Below are 23,524 nucleotides of genomic sequence, written 5' to 3'. Positions count from 1 at the left end.
AGATAAAGAAAATTAATATAGGAAGAGTTGTAAAAGAATGTGTGTTTAAAAAAAAAACTTGGTGTATGTATATCAGCCCAAAATTTTGATAAATTATATAAATTATTTTATTTTAGTTTTATAAATAATTCATTTCTTTCATTTCTCCGCATATTTTTCTTTTCTTACCTTTTCTTTAGCTTTTTTTTTTCCCCTACCAATATTCAAGCTCCAAACATAACTTGGGATCTTTTTTCTTCTTCTTCTCTTCTATTGATGTTCATACGAAAGTAAATTTTCAAACCAAAAACCACTTATCATTACAACTTATTTACTTCCATTTAAAGCTGGAGCCAATTGTGGGATGTTTCATAATGGGAACGGTCAAATCTATAGCCTAGATGAATTATTTAATGATTGCTATATCATATATACATATGAAACGAATGATGAAGTCTTTGTTGGGTCAAATTCAATTGTGAAAGATGGTGTGTTATATTTAGATCAATGAGTAGAGCTCATTAATTAATGGTATGGTACTAATATTGGGTTTATATTGTTGACTTTACCCAAACTGAACTTCATTATGAGTTGCGACCATTCCCAATCTTTTTTTAGTCGTATATAATTACCATTTGGGGGAAGTTCCAATAACATGTCTAAATTAAAAATTAAAGTTAGATTCAAGCACACGCATACAAGAAAATAAGGAACACAAATTTTTAATATTGATATGAACTCAATTGTCTATGTCCAAAAAGATCAATAAGCATTACACAAAGAAAGATAACAATTACACTACCCAATTTTTGTCACCTCGAAAGCCTATTAACCAAACTAATAACATTTACGTTCTTAGTTTTATCATTACAAAACACACGAGAGACATAATATAAATACAAGTTTATTATAACACTCTCTAAGACTAAGTGACAGCTTTTCAATGCTGAAAAACTCCCCAAAATTTTCTTTCAAAGTTTGATTTTTCACAAAACATAATTATAAAGATAGTAGAATAGACTAGTCGTCGTAGTAAAGGAAAGTCGTACAAATTTTAATTAAAATTCATGTATTTGATCATATATCATTTACAGTTAAAATTCATGTATTTGATCATATATCATTTACAATACTACCAGGCTAACCAAATAATTGACCTTAGCCCAATCATATTCTCCAAGACAATACCAACCACACAAACTCTTAGTTGAAGATGTATTTTACACAAATTCAAACATTCAAACTGTTGAAATTACATATCACAGATTCAAACGTGTTATTTAAAGAGTAGCCTAAAGTCCTAAACAATCAAATATCATTCTTACATGTGTTCATACAAAAAAAAAAAAAACCTCTGTTTCATTAGAACAAGAGAGCGGTGACTACAGATCAGAACAAGGCCTTTTTTAAACAGCAAACGAATCCCAATTGTGATGATAACCGACACCAATCAAATTCCTCACCTTAACCTTAACAGCCCCAGTAAGCTTCTGAATCCTTCGAGCAATCCCAGATAAGTGTTCTTCCTCCATTTTACTTTTCGACGAAACCAAAACCATTTGAGTCCCCAAAACCTCGTCATAAACCCTGTCGAACTCCTCCAACACTTCACCTAAAAGACCCACCTTGTTTTTCCCAACCAACATTTTTACTAAACGCACCAAGTGCCTATTAAACCCTCCCTTCTTTACTAACCCCTTGACCAATCGACCCTTTTCTTCCTCACCCAAAAACGGGTCGGACAAAACGACCCGAACCCGATTGTTCTTTAGAAGCTTGGACAATCTCTCCACGTCCTTCCCGACCAAGTCAACCGAGTTGTTGTGTTGTGCTATGTCAAGCAGCGCCGCGGCGTAACCGGCGGAGGCTTTCCTGTGAATCGCCGAGTAAGATGGGGAGGAGGGCCGAGATGGGGATGGGGAAATGGGGTTGTTGAAAGAGTTGGGCTTGGTGGAGATTGAGTTGGTGCTGGAGATGGACTTGGGGGTGGAGAAGAGGAGGGAGTTTGGAGTGTATAGAGTAGAAGTAGACTTGAAATTACAGAGTTCCCGAGAAGAAGCAGTGGAATGAAAGGTAGGGACTTTAATGGTGGAAACTGAACTTGACAGAGTATCCATGGAGAGGAGTAAGAGATGTTTTCTTCTTCTTCTTTTTATTTCTTTCTTTATTTTATGTCATTTGGAAGATAGGGCTGTTGTTGTCCAAGTTGGGGGGAGGGATGATAAGGATACTGTGTTGTTTGATGTGTATTTTATGAGTTTGATGGGAGTTGAAATCAAAGCGTATTTATTTTTGTCATTTTTAATTTGTGATTCAGAGGAAGCAGTGACGTGGATTGGTGAAATTCATTAGGCATAGAAGGACCATTCAATATCGTTACAAAAACGCCACTTGGGATTCCAGTGGCAAGTGGCAGAAACAGACATAGCACAATTGACAACATTATAGGTTACAATAGTAAATTCCACATGAACTCTCTGAAAAACGAGAAAGAGCTTTTGCTGCACGCTGTTTGGTCAATCTAGTTCCAGTTTCAAGCAAGTGTACAAATTCAGTACTAATGCTTTTGCCATTCCAACTTTGTCGAAACAGTGAATCGGCAAATGTCTCCAACAGGATTCTCTATCAACTGGTTCTTGCATGGACCATTCTGCTGGCCCTTGTTGAGTTTACGAAAGATGGGTGGAAGTGCTCCTGCATCGAAAAGCCATTGATTGATCTCTGGTATTTCTGGAAAGGTTAGAGATAATGCCTATTAATTGCTGATGCAATCTCATCGTCATATTCATCATCAGAAGAGATTTGATGATCCTTAGTACAGTCTCTCTGAATTTCTGATTTACATGCACCATGATTACACCATCTGCCAAGCAACACAACAGCTGTTTGTTCGTATCTTTGGGTTATTTTTGTCGCACAATTGGACCAACACTGGCAAAGCTGAGAACTGCGAATGTTGCTAAACCGGTTAAAATTTGAAAATAATGATATACAAGAAGTTGACAACTAGTTAGCAATGGAAATGTAGTCATCTTATAATAACACAAATCTTCTCTCTCTCTCTCTCTCTATATATATATACAATATTGAATAAAAAACATTTTAAAACACATTAAGAATCAATTCTTTCATTTCAGGAACAAGCCTTTGGAAACAGTGGACAATGATAATACGAACTAATAATGAGGCATGCCTTTTATGCAACTTTTTATAAAAGAAAAAAATTAAGTGAAAATTAAAGTCAAATCTAGCCAAACTATCTATCTAGCGTCCAAGATTCACTAATAAAGCATAGGGTTATTATTAGTGTGCCTGAAGGGCAATAAGTGATTTATTGTATTAATATGTGAATTTGATGAGTATGTGATTAGAAATGCATATTTAGGTAAATTAAATATGCATGCGGGCCTCATTTGGTTGTTAGGAGAATGTTTGTAATTTTAGTCCGTTGAGGGTATAAATGCAATATTTGTGTGTATTGTGAGTGTTACTGCGTGTGAGTGGTGATATATTTGTGATGCACGATTCGAGACAGTCCTAGGAAGCGATTTAGCAAGAAAGTCACAACGGGGTCAAATACCTGGCTCGGAAGGAGCCTAGGGGTATTTTGGGAATTTAAAATGAGTTTAGGATTTATGGAGTAACGGGTAGTAGTTTGGTAATGATTTGGACATGTTGGGATTAATGGGGATTTATAAGACTACTCGGGGACTTAACGTGGTATGGAAAATGACTAAATTGCCCTTGGGTTACTTAAGAGGTTAGGATAAGTCTAAGGGGCAATTGGGTCTTATGCTTGGATGTCTTTGATTGCTAAGGTTAAAAGGGGTTAGAAGGAAAGAAATAAGCAGAAAGAAAACTCAGTTTTGCTTCCCTTTCTCTCTCCACCGATTTTCTCTCTCTCCCTTTGGTGTCTTGAAACTTTGAAGAATTTGGGGGATCTTGAGTTGAAGGATTGAGGGCTTGAAGTGTGTAGGAATTGCTCAAGCCGAAATTAATACAGAGGTAAGGATCCAAGCTTGAATTCTGTTTAATATTCCTCCGTTTTGTTGGATTTTGAGGGGTTAAAACTTAGATAATTGAATTTGGATTGTAGTAGGATTTTGTTTGGTTTCTTTAAGTTTATGTGCTGATGTTAGTTTGGAATAAGTGGTTTGGGGCTGAAATCTGGGTTTAGTTTTAGAGGAATTGGCTCGTAGTGTTTGCATGGAATTTTTGGGTTTCGGGCTCGCCCTGTGGCCCTGTTCATCAGCGCCGCGACTCGCTTGAGTTTTTAGGCGAGAGGGACTTCAAGGAATTGCCCAGGTGCCACGGCGCAAGTTTGGGCGCCGCGACCCGAGTCTATCAGATGTGAGGCATTTTGCCTCTGTTTTGGGGCTCGCCGCGACGCTTAAAGTGGGCTGGGCCGCGACCCAAAAGTGGAATTTTGGCAAATTGAGGGTTTTTAGCTTGGGAACTTGAACGTTAGGGCTCGGGAAGGTTTCTACTACCCAGTTTGGTAGAAACCAAGGTCCCGGAGGCTAGAGTTATGTCTCGAAGCTATTGAATGGATTAGAACTTGATAGTTGATTTTTATTCATGTGTTGTGATTAGGATTTCTTCAAGGCTCGGGTTAGAGGACTGTGCTCGTGATCGCGGTTGTAACGCCCTGGTTACCCCAGAACAGTTATGGTGAACAGTGAACCGAAAATTTGACTTGCTACCCGAGTCCTTTGGTTAAAAACGTGATCTAAGTGTTATTAACAGGCTAAGGTGTAAAAAACCAGTAAAAAGGAAAGGATACATTTCATTAAGTAAATAAACTGCTCATGAGCTATTAAAAACGTTTACAAGATGTTTACATTACAAAATGGTCGCTACAGTTTCAAATTTACAATCCCTGCGACCTAAGTGGCAAAAATAGGGTAAACCCCTAGTCCCTCTGAGAACTCCCTGACCGTGGTGGTCAAGCGGCCAAATATGTACACAACACCGCCTAAGCTCTCCACTCAAGGTTGGGCGAGCTTCTCTTTCCCTTTACCTGCACCACATAGCACCCATGAGCCAAGGCCCAGCAAGAAAACACAATAAAGCATGACATAATATCAACAATGGTCATAATAACCGTTCCGGACTATCAGTCCATAACAGACAGGTGACAGTAGCAAAAGTCACAAAAGTGGGTACATCTCCCTTTAGCCATGTGACGATAGGGTCACCAGGGCTTAACTGATAAGTGATTCTTTCATAGGTTTGATCAGGATAGGTGCATGGTGATTGGTCACCAACATAACCTTCCTCCCGCCTCTAGAGTCGTAACTATGGACAGCGTCCCCTAGCCATGTGACAAATAGTCACCGGGGCCATATGCCCTGACTATGAACATCTGGTCTTAGACCAAGCAAGCGCTTATAAGTTCTTCGACCTTAGGGTCGGTCCAGCATTAATGCCATAGAGCCATTCAACGCTGATATCGATTAGATCAAATCTTTAGTTGGCCCAGCGGTCACAACGCTCTGCCATTTCTGACCATTGGGTCAGTGTCCCTGACTAGTCAGTGCTATAAACAAGTAATCAACATTCGCTAGCATTTAATATGCAATCCATGTCCACATACATCAACCAACATGCTTCAATAACAAACCATCCATGTCATATACATATATGGGTTGCAACTGTATCCATACACTGTTTTCTTACCTCTAGTTCGAGTGAAAGTTATTATAAGAACGACCCTTGAGAACGATCAATCTTTTAGCTCCTTAGCGGTTACCTAGTCACAACCAAATATAACCTCCATTAATGAGAATCCATATAAATAGGGTCTTAACCTAAGCACCACTCTCGGGACCTCGAAACATTCCCACACGGTGAGTAGATTTGATCCCGGGCCTTAAGGATTGAAACCCCGAGTCAGAAACCCTTAAAAACACTCAAAACGGGACTTAGAAGAAACAGGGTAGCGCTACAGCGCTCAACCCCTAGCGCCCCGGCGCTATACTCAGAACCACCCAAATGCCAAAAAGCCTCCTGAGGAGCGCTGTAGCGCCCTAGGGTGGGCGCTACAGCGCTACCTCCAGACCCAAACTCCCCTGAACCGACCTTCTTCAACTCCTTCGATTCTTACTCGATTTCCAAGCTTCCAAATCCTATTCTTGATGCCAAATGAACCCAAAAACCATTCTAACACACCCCAAACATCACAAGCATGGGAACCCTAGCCAAAACTCCCAACAAAACCAAGAATTCACCCTAGAAATCTCAGCTGCAAAACAGAACTAGAACAAGGCAAACCAGAGAAATCCATGGTTAGAAACTTACCCAAAGCTCGGCTTATGATGCTCTTCAATGGTGGAACACACTCCCAAACTCCCAAGGCTTGCTTCCTAAGCTTGAATCCTCAAAATTGGTTCAAAAACCACAAAGAAAGGTGAAGAGAAGAAGGTACGGGAGAACTCTTAAGCATGTTCTGTTTTTTTTCCACTATCTTCTTCAGCTATCAAAGGATATATCTATCCTAGGGGTGAAATGTCCATTTTACCCCTAGGTCAATTAATAGTTTCTAAAGTCTCCCAAGGGCATATATGGTACTTCCCTCCTATCTCATTAACCATAATTAACGCTCTCCAATTCCCGCTATTCTCAATAATCTCAAATACCAATAATTCACATCCCGTTACCCTTTAATACCCGGTAACGCTCTAATCATTAAAATCACCCGAGACCCAACCTAAGCCTCGACACTTAAACCTGTTGTGACTAAACCGCTAGTTAATACTCTAAGATCGTCTCATGTCGAATAGCTCGAACAAACCCACATTATAATGTGGTCTCAACACATATCATCGACACGCATACAATTATACTCTCAACGTGCCAAATGACCATCACACCCCTGTAATTAAAATGCGGACCCACATGCATGCATTTAACATCATACTATAATATAATTCACATATACATGCATAAACACATTTAATGGCATAATTAAACAGTTATGGCCCTCCTGGATTACTAATCCAGCCATTAAACCATATTAGGGAATCTGGGGCATTACAGCCTCCGTCTGGGCCAGGTCCTCTTTTCGCTTGGCCGCGTCAGCTCGCGCCGCCTTCTCCACTTCTGCAATGTGGTACAGGGCCAGCTGTTCCCGGATGGCGACATTCTTCTCGCACTGGATTCCCCGAAGGTTGGGGATGACAATAGTCTGGTGGGCCGCGAGCATCCCGACCAGTCGGAGGTTGTCCGTGTTGACGTAGCATCCTACGTCCAAGTCCTCCGCGCTCAGCCCGAAGTAGAACCTCCTCCATTCCAGGATGAACTGGGTGAGGGGAGTTTGAGCGAAGGGTCCTGCCAACTGAAATGACATGGTGAGAAATGAAGAAAAAGAAAGAAAAAAAAAAGATCAGGGAAGTACTTACCCACTCGCTGGAAGTCCAGCAACAGCGTGGGGTTCTTCTCCACGAGGAACCCGGATGTCATGAACCAGTAATGACGGACGTCCGGGGGATGCTTCCAAGAGCTGGTGGGAGCGGGGTAGCTACCTCGTGGCTTTAGTCTGTAGAAGCCGTCCAAGGTCTTGTCCTTGGCGTTGACCTGCGGCTCCGCGATCTCCTTCGCGATGCAGAATATTCGCCATCCCGCGAGCAGCCGGTATGCTTGTGGCAGTATCTGGAACGGTGCGAACCCCACGTAAGTCAAAAACCGCACGAAGTAATCGTGAAGCGGGAGTGTGGCTCTCGCAGTGATATGGCCGACGCTCCAGGCCCCGAACCCCTCTACAGACGTGTGCGCCCGTTCCTCGATCCTGGCCAAGCGGTTGTGGAAGAGTCCGGGGGTGGACTCTATGCCCAGGCGCTTCTCTAGGATGTACATCATCCGGTAGTCCCAGAACAGGTTGGTGAGTACATCCATCTCCCATCGGTTGCCCTTGGGGGTCTGGGACCCGGAGAGGACGACAGGGACCCTGTTGACTTCTTCCTCTGAGTGAAAGGTGACACCCGTTGCCATAGTTGATGATCTGGGAACAAAGAAAAGAAGCCAAGCAGTCAGTACCTAAACCCAAGAAAGTCGGTTAAGGTACGGGGGATCTCCTAAGGACTGCTTGGAGTCCCCTTTGAATCGGGTCTGGGATCACCAGGGAACCACGAGACCCAGATCGGGAACGGAAAAAGGGCTACTAAGTAAGGCTCCACCATCTGTCCGGGAAGCATCCGGACCCGGAGCAACCCGAACCAGGTGGCCTTCCTATCAGTTCCTAAGTGTAATCAGATTCTAACAGCCTAAGTTCGTATATTCATCAAGAAGGTCAGAAGGACTTACTGTGAGTTGTTGGCTGTAGAGGATGATGGTTGTCCGACGGTAAGAACGGCAGAACTTCGTTCTTGAACTGGTGAAGTCGGTTCAGCAACTCATCGATATGGCAGACCCAGGATGTGCTCTCAGGCGGATGGGCAGACGCTGAGACTGTCGGAAACAGTCGATGGTGTAGTGTAAGAAAGCGATGAAGGATGTCGTCGGCGATTTCGGACATGCAAAGCTTATCAGTTCTTGAAATGGCTCGAGAGTGTAAAAATGTCAAATGAATGTTTGAGGAGTATTTATAAAGGCTCGAATCCTGGCCTCTGATCCAACGGATAGAAATCTCCCCATCGAACGGTCCAAGATCGTGCAGAGGCATTTATGAGCACTCTAAAGCTGGATCCTCACCATCTCAGATCTAACGGCCCAGGAGAGGCGAATGTCAAAGGTCGCCCCATCCGACGGTCCACATCAGCACATGAGCATTAATGAAGGACCCCCGTGCGAATGGGACGCTTCGGATTCTGTGCTGACGCACTAGCCTAGGCCTAGCGACCCTTGAGGTGGCTAGGTGACCTTTCGAGGTCGAGATCCATCCATGCAGCAGTCGCCTGGCGACACGTGTACCCCTGCCGCGAAGCGGGACTTAGGTAAACGTACCCGGACACTGGTAAATGGTCTGGGCCCAGTATGCGGCCAGCGTCACTGCCCTTTGTCACGGACCCACGATTCCAAGCAGGAACTAGGAAGGCAACCGTGGAGCATCCGGGAGCAAGGCAAGCCTCCACCTCGCGGACCTAGGCGAAGGCTTGGGGGGTAAATGTTATCCCCATTTCCTGTCGTGGGCCCGGGACGATGGTCCAGGCCCATGGTCTGGGCGTTTGGATATGGGCCTAGCCCAGGCCCGCTTGGTATGGGAGTAATCAAGGGCTACGGCCCAAGTGTAGTTCCAGATCCGGATGGTGTCCGAGAAGGTGATCCGGGACAGTCGCCCAGGAAATGTATGGCCAGCTGGGATTACGGTCGGAGTATATGCAAAGACGATCCCGGAGCCTGGTAACGGTCCGGGCCCCTGGTAAACGAAGAGGGACAGAGGTAACCGAACCCGGATCAATTCCTCCCGGTTGGCAAGGAAAAGCATCTGTGACCCTGAAGCCGTCCCACGACGCGTGGAGGTTATCCCCACTTTTCACCTGCGGAAAAGGCCACCTCGGGATTGCACGCCGCTGTTTCAGACCTGCGCTGCCAAGTACACTGACTGGTTTTGTCCCCTGAATCTGCCTCGTAACTCGGAGTGCCCAGACTAAAAGCACCATTTTGTTGGGCGAAATATAGTTCTTGGGCCGCCCCTTTGGGCCTGTGTATTTTTATCTTTTATATTGGGCTTCTGCCAGAGAAGTCGAGAGTATCCACATCTTTGATGGGCCCGGGACATACCCGGCCCAGACCCAGTGTTCCTATGAGCCTATAAATACAGGCGATAGAGCACTGGGAAAAGGACTTCTCTTCGACTTGTATACAGTTACACTGTCAAAACATAGAGAAAACCTCCATTGTAAAAGACTTTCCAAGCTCGAATACAACTGACTCGTAGACTAAGGCTCATTAACGCCCCAACCACGTAACAACCCTGTGGTAATCTCCGAAATTCCATATCATTAGTCTTAGCTAATATTCATTAGTTTATTTTAGTTTCCATATCATTCACCTTCACGGAGGACGACGCCCGCAACGTCCATTTCCCGCACCATGACCCGCTGGTCATAGATGCGCAAATCGCCAACAAGTTGGTATCCCGTGTGTTGGTGGATGATGGGAGCTCCGTCAACCTCTTGTTCAAGCCTGCCTTCACCACCATTGGCTTGACTGAAGCGGATCTGGCACCGTGCCCGACCCAGATTTACGGCTTCAACGGAGACGCACTATGATAAACGAGTTTTAGACTCATTTATCTATGTGTTTTTTAGGTAAAGTATTAGGTGTTTGTTTTGTTTTGTTCTATTTTACGTTTGTTTTTGTATGTTTTCAGGTGTCAAAGGGCTTAGGTGTGGAAACATGGTGGAAACATCGACAAAATGACAAAAATCGATGGAAAACGGTGTTTCAGAGCACTTCCTGCGATCGCAGGAAGTGTGTCATGCGGCCGCAAATCCAGAGGGTTTTCTGCATTTCTAGAGCATTCCTGCGACCGCAGGAATGACATCCTGCGATCGCAGGATATGTCTACAAATGGAAAAAACGCAGATTTTTAATTAAGGGCATTTTAGTCATTTCATGTTTAACAAAACGCTAATTAGGTTTAAATGACAATAAAGGAGAGGGGAGGAGGCACTTTTTGATATCTAGACCGAGAGAGGAGGCTAAGGAGGCTTTTGGATTGATCATCTAGAGCTCTTTTCTTTTCTTTTCTTTTTAGTTTTAGTTTATGTTAATTTCATGTTTATGGATTTCTTAATGATAAACATGAACTAAATTTATGTTTAGGTTTTCTAATTGACTCTCTTGAAACTCTATTATGATTTAATGTATTTATCTATTTCTTCTTCATCTGAAATCTATTCAGTTTGTGTTTATTGTTTATGTAATTGATTGATCACCTTTTACAAATGATTTATGAATTTGAATTAAAATCTGAAAAGTGAGATTTGAATATGCTAAAATTGAATAGACATAGATTTCAATTTAGAACGAGAGTATCAAATTGGTTTATGTGGTTTATGGCTGTATTCATTGCTTCCTATTGTTTGAATTGACCATAGAAATATAGGGAATTCACATTAGGTCGAGTTTTCTATTTCTTAACTCGAATAGTTAACATTTTTGCATGCCTATCATTTCAGTGAGAAGAATTTCAGTAATAATTGAATTAAAGAATAATAGAGTGGATAGTAGAGAAGATTATGATTCCTAATTATTTTACAGTTAATTTAATCCTTGTGTTCTTGATATTATTTGATTTATGCACTTTTTATTTAATTCTGTTTTCTTGTTTTAAAAATTCACAAATCTAGTTTTCATTAGTCAAATAGAAACTAAAAATTAATTATTTGGTAATTGATAACTCAGTCTTCGTGGGATGATACTCGTTCTTATCGAGATTTATTACAAATTACGATTACGTATACTTGCGTAGCTTAATTTTCGCAACACACTACTCTCCATGGGGAAGATCCAGTTGCCCGTTACATTGGGAAGTGAGTTGCAGCACTCGTTCAAGTTCTGCACCTTTGTAGTGGTGGACTGCCTCACCGCTTACAACGTCATTTTCGGCCGGCGCGCATTAGTAGAATTCGGGGCCATCACCTCTATCCGTCATCTTTGCATGAAGTTCCCTTGCGACAGCGGAGGGGTGGGGACTGTCCGGGGAGATCAGAAGAGCGCCCGGAAGTGCTACCATGTGTCCACCCGGCTGATATATATGGTCTGGGACGAGCCCATTGGGGACTTCAGTGACCCGATTCCTCCCCCACCTACTGAGAGAGTGATCCAGGAAGAAGATGACCTAGACCCGAGAATAGGGGACGATCGCGTCCTGGAGCCAATGGACGAGATTGAGGAGGTGTGCATCAGCGACACTGATCCGCCCAGGATCATCCAAGTCGGGAAAAGCCTACCGGCGGATGACCGGGCTGCCATCATCGCCCAAGTCAAAGAGAACCAGGACATTCTAGCCTGGTCTCACTCAGATATGACGGGGATCGACCGCAACATCATCCGCCACGCGTTGAGTATCGACCCGAACGCGACCCCGGTCCGCCAGAAACACAGGCCTTTGGGGACGGAGAGGGCCGAGGCAACCTAGCGTTGTAGCGCTACCAACCTAGCGCTACATCGCTAATACAAGAATTTTGAATTTCTAGGTTTTCTCTTCGTGCTCTCCAAGCCTCAAAGGTCCAAATCCAACCCCAAAGGGTCCCCAACCCCTCAAATAAACATTTTAATCATCCAAACAGTTCACCAAATAGGTTAGCAACATTAAAACAGCAGCAAATACCCAAAATCCCCATGGAAACTCCTAACCCAAGTCTTGAGTTTGTAAAACTCAAGAACACCAAGAACAGAGTAAGAACTCAGAAATTCAAAGCTTAAACTACCTCTGATTATGTCGTTTTTTTGCTAAATCCTCCAGCTAACAAGCTTCTAATCCTTCCTAGAATTGTTATGACTCTAACCTTGCTTCATTCCGAGTCCTAAAACTCGAGTTTCCTTCGAAAATGCTATCGAGCGCCAAATGAGAGAACAAGAGAGAGAGGGAAAGAACCGTACATTCTCTTTTATCTTTTCTGTCAGGTTACTTCATGCTTAAGTAACCTTAAGCAAATCTCAATACTCGAAGTACCCAACACATCCCTGATGGCCAAATAGTCAAAATCCCCAGAATTCCCTCCCGATCTCCCTAACTCCAAATATATCATCAAGTATTCATTCCCATTACCCAATAACCCGGTAATGTACTAAATACCCAATATACCCCTTGACTCACACCGAGTCAAATGTGGTTCCCGTTGTAACTTTCCCACTAGCTTGCTCCCTAGGATCGTCTCGTGTCAAGTAACCAAAATATATCCACGTAATGATGTGGTCCCACACATATATCACATATATGCCAAATATACCCATAACAGACCAAACTACGAAAATTGCCTTTTAGTCAGAAATGGGCCCACATGCATATTTAATACACCTAAACACGCATATCAAGTCATACTATAATATAACTCACATTATCATATAATGATACACATATATCATATAATTACATAATTTCCATAATTTATCATCCTGACCCCCTAATCAAGGCCCTAACCCCTATTAGGTAATTTGAGACGTTACATCGGGCATGGTACATAGTCCTATACCATATCCCACATCCTCTACACCATCATCATCATTCACCTCATGATCACCATCATCATCATCATTCTCCTCCTAACCAACGTCGTCAAGTTCAGGAAGTAGACAATCATCATCAAGTCTAGGAAGTGGATAATCATCATCAAAACCTACTGGATTAGCCATGGAAATATCTGAAAAGGAAATGATGATTAACAATTTTAATATACAATCATCAACATAATAGGAAAAATAAATATAGAATGAACACAAACAACTATTATCATGTTTAAAATATCCATTCTTAAGAAGAAAAAAAACAAGTCAACATTTATCAAGTTATATGATCAACCTATACACCGTCACTATCAAAACACAAACAAATAGTATCGTCATCTATACCGTCATCTATACCATCATCAATAGGGTATTTGGTAAGTTATGGTTCGAGAATTGTGATAGGGTGCTGAAGGAGATGTAGGTCATGTACATGCAACCATTTGTAAAGTTTCATTTTATTATCATTTTGAATTCATGACGCAATTTGTGTTAAATTAAATATGGCATGTGCATTCTCATAATTTTTTTCCCAATTTTTGAAATTAAATATATTTATAGGGTGATTCTAATGTGGGAGCCTCATCGATGGGGCTCTTTCGTGTTTCCTACTCGTGAACAGTTTTTAGCGCGAGTTTTTTTTTTTATAATCGTGTATATTGTTGTTATATAGAGCATCCTGCAGATTTTCAAAAAATTCTGAATAATTTACAGTACCGAAAACTAAGTTCAAACATGTTGTTTTTTACGCGCATAAAAAAAATAGTTAAGCGTGCAACAACCTGTTTGAAAGTAGTTTTCGACAATGTAAATTATTCAGAATTTTCTAAAAACGTGTACGATGCTCTATATAACTATAATATACATAATCATAAAAAAAAATCACGCCGAAAAATGTTCACAGGTCGTAAACATAAAAGAGTCTCACTGATAGGACTTAAAGTGAAGCCCATGTATTAATTTTTTTCTATATTTATATACATATAACCTAATTACTAAGGTAATAAAATTAATCTTTTCTCAAAAAAAAAAATTTAAGTTCATGTAGTTTGTTAAATAATTTTTCTTTTTAATTCTTGATGAAGATTTATATATTTATTAATTAATTTTTTCAACTAATTAGGTTAACTAATACCAAAAAAAAATCTCTACTGTCATTTAGAATTTTAAATTGTAAAATTAATATTGTATAATTATTATTAATAAAAAAAACATTACTACATAGATTAAATATTTAAACAAGAAATACTTAAAAAGCAAAAATAAAAAATATTGTGATTCTTAGTTCAATCATGGTTTACAATAATTATGAACATTGTGTTTTATTAGTTGTTTAATATGTCTTGCTAAAGTTACTTTTTATGTAAATTAATAATTTACATGCTTTGTCATAAAATTAAAATTGCATGAAATAACTTAATTGACAACTTTATCCTTAAACACAAACATATTCTATCATTAAAATATCAAACCGGTCACCACAACCTATTATACCAAGTAAAATATTGTCATTTTTAATTGATGTGGACCCCGACCCTAGAGAAACTTTTTAGACTTAATCAGAATTGTGCAGCCTTTTAACTTTAATTAACATTAAAACAATAGTTAAATAAGATGAGTTAGGGGCGTGAGTAGACCCGTTGCCGTACTAGACGGGATGACATCCAAGAATTAAAATTTGGTAAGATGTTCTAAATAGTTATAATATATCCAGTTGTAAAAAAAAATTGCGCCAAAAACTGTTTACGGGTCATGAACACTGAGAACCCCACCAATAGAACTTAAGTGAAGACCTATAAAAAAATTCCCTATATATTTATAATTACATATCAAATAATAATTAATTTATGTGGGTTAGTTATGTAAATTTAAATTTTACGTATATGTACAGTGCCATGAATATGTATAATGGAGCAAGAGCACCAAACCAAGATTTTATTTTCCTATAGTAAGTGAAATATAATATCTTTTCAAAATTTAAATAATTTTTTTGATTATAAGCTTAGTTAATATGAATTAATCTATTTGATATATAATGTTTTTAATAGTGCCGACGACAATCAGGAGGTGTCGAGTGCGGTTTTTAGGCTATGAAGTTTGTAAAGGACTTAATTTCCCATCGTTCACTCGGAGCACACTTGGAAAATAATTGCCCAAATACAACACCATTCAAGCAGGAAGAAATTACTGAGGTGCCAAATGAATTGGCAACAAGTACAACACCATTCAAGCTCTAGTCCCATGGTGAACCTGGCTGCAGGAGAAGAAGAACCAAGTGTCAAAGAAGGAGAAGAAAAAAAGATTATGTAAGTCGTTTCTTATATATATAACTGACTTTCTTGGGTTTTTGTTGATATTGCTTTGGGATTTTCCAGAGGTCAACAAGTTCCAGCTCATAGAGGACCTCCATAAGGCGTGAGTTTGTACTTTCTCTCATATTTTTTGAATGAACTGTGCTATACATCACGAGTGGAAATGCTTCACGATCCGGGTACTTTCAAAATATTTGTCCAAGTAATGGTTAAAAACATGAAATGTTTATTCAAAGGACAGTAAAAAAATTTCAGACCCAATCATTTTAAGCAAGTCAAGTCGTCAAAAAAATTCAATCGGAATGATAAACATTTTTCATTTTTAATATGTGGTTTTAAGTTTAATTTCTCATTGACCAGGTCTTGGGTCACCCATTTTTAATGTTTACTCTGTTTCATATGCTTTTGTCTTTGATATTTCATTTTCGTCTCGCTTTCTCAGTTTTCGCATGAGTTATGCTTTGAATCTTCTAGTGCAAATGTTCAAATTATGTTGTCTTCAAAGCTTAAGAATAATTTTACTGTGCACTCACATATTCACTGTGACTGCTGAAAATGCAAGTTTAAAGAATGGAGTTTTATCATATTCAATTTTTATGTACCTATCATGTAAATGTCATATAAATACATGTTTAATTGGTTTGTATTGTGTAAACTATCTACAATTATTAATAATAATAAGGTACAACAATTACCATTTAATTTTGATTTCTTCACCCATTCTTGGTTTTGGTAACTAATAATTGTTTTATTTCTTAGTTTCTCTATTTGTTCTATGGATGAAACCTCGTAAATGCGGCAATTAATAATCAATATTAGTTGAAGTCCAAAGACCTTTCGTGCTTGAAGATTTTTTAGAACAGTTCTTCATAGACTGATTTTAAGTGAAGGGACGCTTGTATGATCATGTTGTGTTGAATGATTACTTAGACATGTATGATCCTTCAAAAAGGGATCATTTTGATGTTATATACCCTATGTGATGATTTGTTAAAAAGGATATCATGTTGATGTTTTAGACCTTTCTGACTTTTAAATGTTTATTATTATTTCAATATATGAATTTTGTTATCTAGTTTATGTCTCAACTAGAGAAATTCAAAAGTTATACTAACCACTAGTATTTTGCTTTTATTTGGTTAAAATTCATTTTTCTGATTTTTGTTCTTGCCTTAATCATACATTTCAAATCTCTATATCATTGTCTTTCCTGTTTAATAATATTTTCTTTCTTTATTTTAAATAGCATAGGCATATTCAAAACGAATTTGAAGTAATGATACTTTGTACATACTTTTAAGTTACAACGATTATAATGTGAATAACTATGCAAAATTATTACTTTTAAATAATGTGAGATAGCTACATATATATGTTTAATAATTTTGCATATTTTACAAAGCATCATTACTTCAAATTGTTTATATATATATATATATATATATTCGTTTTGGTTTTAATATGATAAATGATGATCTAATACATATATATATAATTTCGGCTGAATTGCGCACACATATATATATATATATATATAACATTAACAAAAATTAAAAGTGAAAGAATGACTAAATGTATACAAAATTTATAATTTTTTATCATTATAAAAAAAATTATAATTTCCTTACTCATATTATTATTAAATAAATATAAAAATTCGAATATATAATTTTCTAATTGTTGACACGTTTACCGTTAACTTGAGAACGTAAGAGCATAGATTCATGACTAGAGGTATGATAAAATAAAAAACACAATATTTGATAATAATTTGGCCCCAAAAAGATGACATACGACCACTTAGTCACTTTAATTGATATTTAAGCTTGAAGAACCATAGTTTCCAGCGAACTTACGTTGTTGGTTGTTCCACAGTCCTCCTTCACTTTTACATTACATAAGAACTCTTTACATAAGAATGGAGTTTCAGCTTTATGAATTGCCCCATCTATTTCTATCTCATCTCATCTTATTTATAGTGAGGAGTATACAGTTACATTCAAATCATGGGCCTACGCTATTAGGCTTAGCCCGTAAATAATACATTACAACATTTTAATAACACAAATATAGTTGTATTTTGATAAATGGCGACTTTGTCACCCATTGCTAATTTTGTTAGCGCAGATAGCATGTCTTGAATGAACATGCATTAACTTAACAAGGGTTAGGGGTCAGGTCGTGATCAGGCATCTCTTTTAGCATTCCTCGGGCAACTATAAACGAATAGAGGTAAATGAACTTGTCTTGTTAGTGTGTGATGGCTTGCCTTGTGCGAACAGAGGTAGAAGAATTTGCCTTGTGCGAACAAAGGCAGAAGAACTTCTCTTGTGCGAACAGAAGTAGAAGAATTTTTCTTGCGCGAACAAAGGAACTTCTCTTGTGCAAACTTATTTGTATCACACGATGACTTGATATAAGCGAACATGCACACTAGACTTTCCTGTGACTAGGAATATAAGAGTGTCATTGAGCAACTAGAATCCTTCTGCTAGCGTATGTAGCTTAAGTTATGAAAACAAGTTTTGGTAACACATGCATGCCTAATTTGTGAGAACAAGCATACTATAAGTTTTGTTCATTTTTCCTCAAATGATTGAGCTAGCAGGTCCAAAGTTGTTATTCTTTGACACCTCTTCATGCCAAAAGAAAAAAAAAATGGATATAACATTTGCCCCCAAGTCAGCTTTCATGCTTTGTACAATTTTGGCTTAATTATATGAGCAATTTTTCCAGCCATTTTGGTTATACATGCAAATGACATTTAAGGGGAACAATTTTTCCTTTTCGTAGTTCTGTCACGCGTCATAAGTATATTTCGGCGAGCCGACCTCCTTGGTAACTCATTTTCCTTTTTTGCTTGGCTTAGTTGGAGCGAGCATATCATCTTTAGCGCCTTATTTGGGATTTTAAGAACAAATTCCAGCCGCCTAGTCAACCTCATAGTTTCATCTTCACAGCCAATAGGAATACAAACTATTAGCAAATAAAAAGTAATTGTTGATTAAAGAAAGAAATAAAACAGGCTCATGATTCTTTCAACACTGTCAGCACTATGTCTCCTATAATTAGAATGATAGTTTTTCCAAATTCTACCTATCTCAGCTACCAATAACTACAGTATATGCTAAAATTTATATCTTCAAATAGACTTTATTAAATTTAATTTCAATATAATTTAAATTTTGGCTAGCATCATAAAAAGTGGTGGCACTTGATACTCCATGTGTCCTTTTTCTTTTTTTGTCTTATCTAGTGAACCCAGTAATTACACAGCACAGCACAAGCAAAGAGATCCTTCGGACTCCAACATATATTTAGATATTTATTTTAAGAAATGCCGTGTGTTTTGTAATTTTTCCAAAATAATAATACAATAATTATAAAACAAAGAAAAGTTACACTTATATTATAATAGTTTTATCCATATAGTTAATAAACAGACTTGCATTAATAGATGACGGGAATACGTTTAGCATATCGCAGTCACTATAGTCATAGAATTCCCTGTTGTCCTGTCCTCTAGGTCTAGGGCATCGCTGATCAATCAAAACAATAGTCTTCTTCAAAGTATTCTTCTTCTACAGAGTCAATGTAGCTGTCTTCCTTATCATCCTCACCAATCTCTATCTGCCAACCGCATGAACAAGTGAGAAAATGATTTTTCTCTCTAGTTCAAATAAGACTTAACTCCACTCCCCGTAATCGTGAAAATATAAACTACGGAACGAGAATATATAACAATAGCAATTACAAACAGAATATGGGCATTATAGTTAATACATAGAGCATTATAGGATGACGAGGAATACATTTAGCATACGATAATATTCTTTTTCTACTAGACTTGCAGCAGTCAGTATAGACATAAACTTCCTTCTCGATGTCACAGTAGTCCTCGTCCTCGTCCTCGTCCTCTACTCTATCTCACTATTTTCACTATGCTCATACACGATGTAGTCATCCCCCTGAAGAAGTAAGAGAATGAGTTTTCTATCTAGCTCAAATGGCATTTTGAAAGAGAACTTGGAAGGACCATACATACAAAACGAGAATATACACAACTATACAGCAACAATAATAATAATAGCAGTTGCAAACAGAATATGGATATTATGTTGTTCATTTAGCAAAATTGAACCATTTCCATTGTGGCAAATGGTTGGCTCTTGTTTAATGTCCGATATACAGGGGAACCCATTTTTAACGCACTTTAGAAGCACAAGCCTAGTTAACACACACTACAAACAAAAGTACTGTTAAAAGAGTTTTTACCTCTTCTTCATCAGTATCAGCCTCTTCCTCATCAGAATTCTAAAGTCGTAGCCCAATCAAATAAATTTACCAAGTAACACAGGAGAGTTAACAGTACTGAAACAAAGGCTTATCGTTTAAATGGTAGTTACATCGATGAAATATGTAACGGGATCCTGCCACAAATCCTTTATAATATCTACAACCTGCAAAGCAGCAGCAACAGTGAGTCCTAGTTTCAGTCGAGAGTTCAAGAAAATTATCTGGAATTCTGCATGTCAGCATAAATATTGTTGCCGCAGATAGAACTGACCTCGTCGTGGCTTTCATCCCTGTAGTTTTCATCAGCAAACCAACTAAAGAAGCTGTGTATCGGAAATGTAAACCCGTGATATCAATAAGCTTTTAAGATCATAAGGATATTTATTAGTCTTTACACCAGTGATGACAATGATAAGATATGCTCAGAATTATCAATTAGAAAGAATCAATACGCTGATTAAGAGTAGAAATGCGAGTGTGTCTTTATTGAATTCAAATAGAAATAACAGACTATATTTCCAGGGTATTCAAGAGACCTGGTTCTCTCCTAGAGCCAAGGCTCAATACAAAACAAGTCTAGACATCCCCTACACACACGCACACACTTTCTCACTCTTCATTCTCACAAACATTCCATTAAAACCTACCTTCCCAAAATATGTCTGATTCTAATCAATTACCATTTTCCATAGCCAGCCCACCACTCATCTTCTCCATTAAATAACCCAGATCACAAATACTTAAGTCTTGCATACCGTGTGACCGAGGCTATCAAAATAAAATAAATAAATAAACCATCTCTTACGTACTATTCACTACTGTAACCAAATAAAATAAGTTACTCCTTCTATGGGTCCTCCGTAAAAGCAAAGCCATAAAGTCTAAACGAAATGTGGAACAAAATACACACACAATACTTGAACACAAAAATAAAAGCTACAATAATCACAGCCACAAACATGACATTCTCTGGTCAATCTAAAAATCAGAGGGTGAAGAAACCAAACAACTTGGTTATGAGCCTCTATAAGATCGTAGGATGTTTGAAATCCACACACAGAGAAACATCGAAGTTAAATGATATTACACACACACACACACATATATATATATATATAAACTACCTTCTCAAGCTCGCCTTGCATCTCCTGAAATTTCTCGAGGGAAGGGACGAGCTTCTCATTGATGGCATGGTAGTTTTGGTCTTCGTTTCTTTCAGAGAGTTTCCGCTTTTTACCCTTGTTCTCTGCTATCTTCATTCGCTGGAAGCGAAGAAAGCGCTTGGTTACAAGCCTCTATACGATCATGGGATGTTTGAAATCCACACAAGGAGAAACATTCGAAGCTAAATGATATTATACACACACAGATATATAAATATAAATATAATATGCATATACATACACACACACTACCTTAATATATATTTTTCCTAAACAAATACCTTGTGTTTAGCCACTGAACCAACATTCCTTTTTGAGCAATGGACTTAACATTTTTTTTCACCACTCCACTACAACTTCCTTCAACAATCAGTTTCTTTGCTTTCTTTGGGATCGCTTTTTCCTTCGAATCCAGAGATAATTTTCGCTTTAATTTTTTATCAGGCCGTCCGCAGCGAACAACAGTGGCCTCCTTCGCAGCCGGAGAACCAGACACCGAGCGGATCACTGGCATTTTGGGGCTCATTGATGAAAACGAAAATGAAGAGAGGGAAGCTTGAAACCCAAAAAATCGAGCTCATGCCGAAAATGGCACCCTCGAACTGGGAAAAGTGGAGAGAACTGCCTGAGAAAAGGGGGAAGATGAATAGAATGAGAGAGAACAGAGGGTTACATATACGAAGATCCTAACAGAGTACTGCTCTTTATGATATTTCAGATTTATGTATATATTTCAAATTTATGTAATTTAAATTTAAAAGTTTGTTAGTTTACAGTGGTCTACGCTTGTTTGTTGTACTCGTTGCTTCATTGCTGTATAAATTGTTTTCATGATCAATAGGAAAGTGAGGGCTACTATTATCCAGTTTTACATCTATTATGGTATCAAGAGCATTTTAGATAGTTGATCCTCTTCTTTTTTCTTCACTACGATTTCATTTTATTATTATTATTATTTATTTGTTTTCCTTCCTCCTCGAGCCATGAGCTCCAACTCTGTTCCAGCCACCATTCACAACACCAATGAACCTCACAGAACACTTGTCAGTATTAATGTTGCTGCTCAAGCTCCACTCAAACTCACTTCTACCAATTATGTTTCATGGAAATTACAGTTCCATACTCTTTTTGTTGGCTTTGATCTGATTGGCTATGTAGATGGCTCCAAACCTTGTCCACCAGCAACTATCACCAGAAATAATACCACCACAGCAAACCCAGATTTTACCATCAGGACAAGACAACACCAATTGATCCTCAATGCTCTTATTGGCTCAATCTCTCCAACAATAATTCCTTTCATAGCTCAAGCTAAAAACTCACAAGAAGCCTGGCAAATTCTAGCCAATATGTATGCGAAACCCACTCGTGGACGGATCAAACAAATCAAAAACCAATTCAAGAACACCACCAAAGGATCATTAGGCATCAGTGAATTTTGCAAACTCTAAAAGCTAGAGCAGATGAGCTTGCTCACCTTGGGGCACCAATTGAGGAAGAAGAAATCATAGATAAAATTTTAGAAAGCCTTGGAGATGATTACAAGGAATTGGTAATAGCTCTACAAGCCAGAGATACATCCATATCCTTGGAAGAACTACAAGAGAAACTACCGAAGTTTGAGGCATCCATTAAATCATCAAAGCCAGATAATTCTCACTTTCCAGCCACAGCAAATCCAACAAGTCGCAATAATAAGAACTGGCGTCAACCCGCCATGGCAGCAACCCAATACAACACAAACACCCCAAGTTCAAATTGGTGACCACCATTCAGCTCTTTCAGCCGCCCACATGCTCCCAACACTTGTCACACCCAACTTGCCTCAAGAAGCTCCTCCTCCTCCTCGACTATATCTCGGCCACTGTCAAATTTGCAGAATTAAAGGACATACAGCAAAACGGTGTCCATCGTTCCGCCTGGTACCGGTTCAATCATCAAGCGCTTGATACGTCAATGAATGCTTCACCTTGGCAACCGTAAGCTCACATAGCAGCAAATAGTTCCAACACTCCATCATGGCTTTTGGACAGCGGTGCTTCTCCCCATGTTACTGATGGAAAAATATAACTCATATAATAATTGAATAAATACAATATTTATATTTACATCAACAGTACATTTGTCAAAGTACTTTGGATTTGCCCTCATTGCCCATTTGTATCTCATTGGTTGTCCTTTGACTCTTCAAAAGTTTTGAACAATGATTTAACATAGGTGACATGGACGGTGGCACATATATCATACCACCACCCTTTCACCTTACCTTGGACCGCATTCACCTCACTAAGGGTAGCAACTATGTTTTCCTCTTGAGTTGCGTTCACTTTAGGTCCTTGTTGGTCTTTTCTATGCCTACACTCTCTAGCATAGTGACCATTTTTCCCATACACAAAGCAATGACATTTCTCGCCCTTAAACTTGTTTAGGTTGGTTTTTGGACCCAAAGGTGTATCGTTATCCTTTTTCCCTTTGTTTTTGGGATGCTTTGGTTGTGACACCGCATTTGCTTTGGAAGTCTCTCCATTAGACCCCTCAACAAGTTTATCTCTACATATTGATTCCTCTTCGATTTGAATATGTTTTTGGATCTCCTCCAAAGAA

General features: G+C 38.8%; 1 protein-coding gene and 1 long non-coding RNA gene across 2 annotated transcripts; both read right to left on the bottom strand.

The window, feature by feature from the left end:
• Positions 1-1,182: 1,182 nt before the first annotated feature.
• LOC133797453 (ATP synthase subunit delta, chloroplastic-like) lies at positions 1,183-2,222 on the bottom strand. Its single transcript, XM_062235350.1, has one exon. The coding sequence runs from the start codon at positions 2,094-2,096 to the stop codon at positions 1,386-1,388; it is 711 nt and encodes a 236-aa protein (XP_062091334.1). The 5' UTR covers positions 2,097-2,222; the 3' UTR covers positions 1,183-1,385.
• A 16,683-nt stretch (positions 2,223-18,905) lies between these two features.
• LOC133793830 (uncharacterized) lies at positions 18,906-20,155 on the bottom strand. Its single transcript, XR_009874974.1, has 3 exons — positions 20,029-20,155; positions 19,737-19,921; positions 18,906-19,429 (listed from the first exon to the last, which is right to left on the bottom strand). It is a non-coding gene; the product is annotated as an uncharacterized LOC133793830 (long non-coding RNA).
• Between the last annotated feature and the right edge of the window lie 3,369 nt (positions 20,156-23,524).

This window comes from Humulus lupulus, chromosome 8 (assembly GCF_963169125.1).
Source record: "Humulus lupulus chromosome 8, drHumLupu1.1, whole genome shotgun sequence".
NCBI classification, from domain to species: domain Eukaryota; kingdom Viridiplantae; phylum Streptophyta; class Magnoliopsida; order Rosales; family Cannabaceae; genus Humulus; species Humulus lupulus.
This window is presented reverse-complemented; position numbering and strand designations above follow the sequence as displayed.

Excerpts from the sequence above, each read along its gene's own strand:
- LOC133797453 (XM_062235350.1), bottom strand. The coding sequence starts at position 2,096 with ATGGATACTCTGTCAAGTTCAGTTTCCACCATTAAAGTCCCTACCTTT.